Consider the following 6,029-nt stretch of genomic DNA (forward strand, 5'->3'; position numbering starts at 1 on the left):
TATTTGAGGTTTTCAGATCCGTTTTTAAAGAACACCACACGAAGGAAGATATCAAGGCAGTGTAGTAGGTCATAGTGTATATATGTGCATACATACATAATACATACATAAATATATGTATGTATATATATGTATATGTATGTATGTATATATATATATATATATATATATATATAATATATATATATACACACACATATATGTATGTATGTATTTGCATATACATATACATGTATATATTAAATATATTTGTAATAGCTACAGAAACCTCTTCAACTTCAGACTTCCTTGAGCCTTTGGATATGCTTGTCACTACAAAGTTTGAAACCTAATGAAGGTTTTGCTGTGATGAGCATATCCGGATAATATGGGGAAAATGAGGAGTTAAGATGTCACCGTGGCTATCAATAGCACATCTATTTCTGGTAAAAGTAACCAGATGACTTTACACACACACATACACGCATGCATGCATATATATATATATATATATATATATATATATATATGTATATATATATATATATATATATATATATATATATATATATATATATATATATATATATATACATATGTGATGAACCCATTGTAAATGGGGGAAAGGACTTTGAGGAAGAAAGTTTATTATTAGTTTACCCTGACCATAATTCATTTTTTTATTCTTACCTGTAAAACAAAGTATGCAATTACAGATACCTTACTTGCTGTAAAGGTCATAACAGACCATTAGTAATTTTGAACTGCGCTCTATTGGCGTAGAGCTGCATTTCATTAGCAAATGTAAAGCTTGCGCATCAAAATCTTACTTCACACGGTATGGGACTATTGCAGCTTCTTGCATCAGTTCAGTTTTCTCACACTGAGTGCAGCACTCACTTGAACTGGACCACACTTTCTATGTCAAGTCATCATGATGACTCTATGCCGTTGCAGCTGGTGTGGTTGAAGATGTCCACCCAAAATCCTTTACTTTAAAACTATACGTAGTCACAGTGCCCTACCTTTAGATTCTCTTAATATTATGGGTAATGCAATACGGAACGAAATCTACATGGGAGGAAAGGCGAGGTTGTGGGGTAGCTGGGGGTCCTGATATACGTATGTCATTCTTTAGAGAGAGCTTTCGACAGCCTGCTTAGTTCTCTCCATTTTTAGAGGAGGACACTTTCTTAAGTCCTCGGTATAGATTTTGAATATAGACACAAATAACAATCGTGGATTTCCACTTCAAATTCACTAACTCGTGTCATTTCACTAGAGACTATAGCAACGTAGTCCACTTTTCAAGCTACTTTCTAGTCATAGACATAAATGATGCCTCTATACCCAAAGCAAACATTTTTCAGTAACCTTCAGTCACACCCGAAATACCTCAAAACATGACCGTTACTTCCACCTCGGTTGCTTCGCTATAATTACATTAGATTATTTTGTGGAGTCATCAATGATCTCGAGAGTCGTGCTCTACTTTCAGTTCGCTCCTCTGTAATTGCTCAGCAATCACAGGAGCATCATTAAACTGTTCCTCCGTAACGGTTATATATCTCTACTGTTACTCTGTAGGCACAGAGGGCGGCACACAAACACACACACTCGGTGCCTCCACTGTAGCTGCAGCTAACAACAAATCACATTCTGCCTGAGAGCCACACCCAAAGTAGGAAGCATAATACACATATTTAAATGCAATTACAGTTACTATATGGGGCATTTTTTTAATATTGCAGTTACTGTGTAGGACCATTGTACTTACCTAGACCTGGTGAATGTGACCAGTTAGTACTAAAATGTGGACTATTTTAACTTAAAAGTTATTACCCCATAATCATTATCCCAGATCGTTGTAAACTTATCAGTGCGACAGTTTAATACATATTCTAATACATTAGATACCGAACTTTGGTCAGTTTTCCAGTATTCCATTGCAGCTTAAAAAGTCAATTTATCCAGTATTCCAGTACTATAAATATGCTGCATAATTAATGCCGTCGTATAATACATTCAGCGTATCACTACATTTCCCGAACACAAGCTCAACTGTTCCACTATGACCACTTATGATTACATAAATGTTCCAGTGTGACGGCAAAAGGACTTATAATTAATGTTTCCAATGCACAATAGCCAGCATTTCTTAAATAGGTTCCAGCACATGCTTTCCAGGACTTTGTCAGTCTTTACAGGGACAAGTGATCATTTTATTTACTTTAAATGTTCATGCGATGTTTTTTTGCTTCATTGGCCATAAGAGGCAAGTCAAGGAAGAGATTCAGATGAATATCAATAATAATAATAATAATAATAAAATAATAATAATAATAATAATAATAATAATAATAATAATAATAATAATAATAATAATAATAATAATATAATAATAAAACAGACATTGTCAGAAATTAAATTCTCTTTCATGTACTGCATCAGCCATTCACTGAATGACAGACTGCAATATTTGGATTTGAATGGCACCTAGAGAAAACATATGGTTAAAGCATTATCTATCCTTTAAATAGACTAGAAGACACGTTTTACATACGATTCAATTATTCATTAACCTCTTAAACGAACTTACAAACACATTTAACAAGAGCGTAGTTGAGCTGAGAAGAGTATTAAAGAATAGATTACAATGGAGAAATGATCTATACTATAGATACTAAATCAGCACCGCGTCTCCCTGCATTTCGGTCTGGTGATAGTTGACCTGCTGATACTTCCACGACACTCATTCGATAGCATCGGTTTTTGACCATCATCTTCAGTAGTGCCCAGCTTGACAGTACTTTTAGAAGGACCTTTCAAGACAGATGATATTGGCTCCCGACAGTCCCTTTGGGTCAACGGAATCCCAATGTTTCTCGCAAGTCGAGGGGATGAGGGAGTCGAAGAAGGAGAACTAGTTACACTCTTCTTCTTCAGAGGAGGTGATAGAGTGTAGCAGTTCGTAGTTTCACTCGGCGCGAAACTAACGGAACGCTTCTTGGCCTTAGCGCTGATACTGGGCGTTACGGGTGTGGGAGCCATCTTCTTCTTCTCCTTTGGGAGATCTGGGAATTCGTACTCGCTGTCTTCTTCTTGATCAGACTCTCTCCCATAAATCTGAGCGATCTTCTCGAAGCGCTGACCCCAGTCGTTCTTGTAATCGAAGGGGACGTCGCTCTTGGAGGATTCTGGTGCGGAATGGATGCTCACAATTAGAAAGGATTACGAACCTATTTCAAAGCTTATAAAACTATCCAGTATGTTACTATGTCATTTGGAATATATTAATACTATTATGGTTTTGAAATGTGAATTCCTACAGTCTGATAAATTTCATATTTATGGTAATTAGCATATAAAGCAAAATACATTAATAGTTGCATTAAAACTTCATTAAACGCTTCACAATGCACAAATAAAGGAATAAAAGTTTAACAAACTTGGTTTTTAGGGAAACTATAAGGGAAGTGAAAATAATTTTTTTCCCTGGGGATACTAACAGATCGTTTCTCTGAAAAGCGTAGGGGGGAAAAACTTTAACATAGGAATAAGCCACAGCGCCCATAAGCATGACAACCTGGAAATCGTGTAAGATATTGTCCCTCATAAAAGCATGAATATAAAAAAAGATGCTTCATGACATTCAAAAACTAATGTAAAACTTTACAGTCCAATGAAATGAATAAATTGGAATAAAATATAAAACGAGTATATATATATATATATATACACACATATATATTATATATATATATATATATATATATATATAATATATATATATATATATATATATATATATATATATATATATATATATATATATATATATATATATATGTATATATTTACATATATTTAAATTATTTTTTATCATAGGCTTCCACAGCAGAATGGCGGGGCCTCCTTGCAGTGGAGGCATTGGTAGCCCATATTGCTGTCGATGATTCTGGTATTTCTTGAAGTCTACTGGCAGTTGGTGGCAGTGCCGTGTTCCTTCTTGTAGTGTTCGTACACCGCGCTTCGTATAGATGGATGGCGATCCTCTTAGAAAGGTGAGTCGTTGTCGTACCAATGTAAGAATGGTGGCATCCATTCTCAGGTCATAGTAATCGGTAATACCACTTCTCTCCTCTTCAAGGGATCACGGCTGATGGAAGGGGTTTCTTAACAACTACAATTAGTTTTGATAACAAACAAAACTATATAAAAAATCTAATGCTTTAGTGCTACACAAAGAAACAGTCTTGCTTTTATTTTCTCTTAGAGCTCATATCAGAAATGGCTGAAAATATTCTTAGCAAGAGAGATAACCAAAGTTTTCAAACAATGGATATTTATACGTTTTTGATAAATGCAGCAAAAGAGACACAAAGATACTGTTTTGGAGATGCGAATTAAAAAACGAATGTAAAGGCCGGATTCACACTAAAGAATTTTGCCTTGAAGAGCGTCTTCTTTCAGATGAAATGATATACATGATCCTTGAACGGGTCTGTATAAGCGATTCCACCCCAACATTGAACATTCCAGAAACATCACCATGGCCCCTGATCGAGGTCTTCATTAAGGAGGCCCATTCATTAATCAACTAAGGCAAATAAGGACGCAGTTCGATGACGTAGCCATGGATTCTCCTCTTGGTGTACTGTTTGTTAACTTTTGTATGGGGGTTGTCGAGCAGCTTGTACATGTTTGTTATGTCGATGACACCTTCGTCAACGTCGCCAAAAAAAAAAATGAATTGCAGACACTTAGGCACACCTTTAAGGATGAATCGTTTCTCTGCTTCATGTGTGAGAGAAGTGTGGATGGTCGTCCCCGTTGCCAGCGATCCTCAAGACTTTCACACGCAGGTCCATCGTAAGACCACCAACAATGGCAACACTGAATGTCTACAAAAAAATCAAATTCTTGGTCATGGACGTCTATGTTCATTATGACCTCTCACATTGTTCTTCTTGGAATACCGCTTCTGGTGAGCTCGGACACATCGCCTAAACCCTGGTGGATAATGCCATTAACAGATGAAAACCACGAGTAAGAGACGCCCATTAGACTGTTCTACAGAGACTGCATGAACACCGAGTATAAGAAAGATGACGTAGCACTGAAAAACACCAAAGGCGCCCAAGTAAAAACCCACCGATGCAGACGAAAACGTCGACCTTGCAATATACTATTGCAAGGGTCTGAAGATTGCCCATTATACATGCCTCATAAATAACTGCCCCATCGCTAACGACGATCCTATTAAGAGGCAGGCGTGCTTTGCCAAATATCGTGTCCTAAGAATGGATGTACGTACATCTGTATGACTACGACTTGCCTCTCTAAGAGAATAGCTTTTCACCTACATGAAGAGGCACTATATAAGCGCTATATGGGGGAACATAGCAGTTCTCCCTAAGCCAGTAGATCATAAGGAGTGCAAAAATCATTGTTAAACGTTACCCAGGAAACCCGTTTTCTCTCTACCACTGTCGTGAGAACAGCACAAAGCGCCTCTGGGATAATAACTCAGACAGCGCGTCCTGTGACCAGAACTCCGCGCTACATTGGTCAGCCGGACTCCCCAAGACGAGTCATTCTGCTCCCAGCCAATAGGAGAAGCCTTCCCAGCTTTGACAATCAATAAAAACTCGCAAATAAAAAGGTTTTTGTTATACTTCTTGCGGGCATAAATATGGTATAATGTGCCCGTGGCTTCATTCGCCTTTAAAGCATGGTATAAAGCTCTACAGAAACGTCAAGGGATCAATGAACTTTGCACACTACTGTATGAATCCTCTACTGCTACAAAGAAACTCATTCGAGAGCTTGAAAAACTTCCATACCACCTAAATGACTTCCAGACGGCCATGCTGTTCAATGAAGTTTGTTTGAGAGATCGTGTTCTTCCCAAATAACAATATGAATGAATGAAAAAAGTTTGGAATTAGTGAAACAAATGGGCAGGAAGAGAAATTCAATACAACTATTCATCAAAGATGAATTTCCTATAGAAGAAAGGAACAGGAAACAAATCATAGAAGAATTTA

General features: G+C 37.0%; 1 protein-coding gene across 1 annotated transcript in view; it reads right to left on the bottom strand.

Moving 5' to 3' along the window:
* Positions 1 to 2,414: 2,414 nt before the first annotated feature.
* The window catches only part of LOC135211373 (neural-cadherin-like), a 339,986-nt gene continuing 336,371 nt past the window's right edge, over positions 2,415 to 6,029 (bottom strand). Inside the window, exon 26 of the mRNA XM_064244686.1 lies at positions 2,415 to 3,176. Coding sequence (XP_064100756.1) covers positions 2,668 to 3,176 — 509 coding nt within the window. The 3' untranslated portion in view covers positions 2,415 to 2,667. The remainder of the gene's footprint in view (positions 3,177 to 6,029) is intronic.

This window comes from Macrobrachium nipponense, chromosome 4, assembly GCF_015104395.2.
Source record: "Macrobrachium nipponense isolate FS-2020 chromosome 4, ASM1510439v2, whole genome shotgun sequence".
Taxonomy (NCBI): domain Eukaryota; kingdom Metazoa; phylum Arthropoda; class Malacostraca; order Decapoda; family Palaemonidae; genus Macrobrachium; species Macrobrachium nipponense.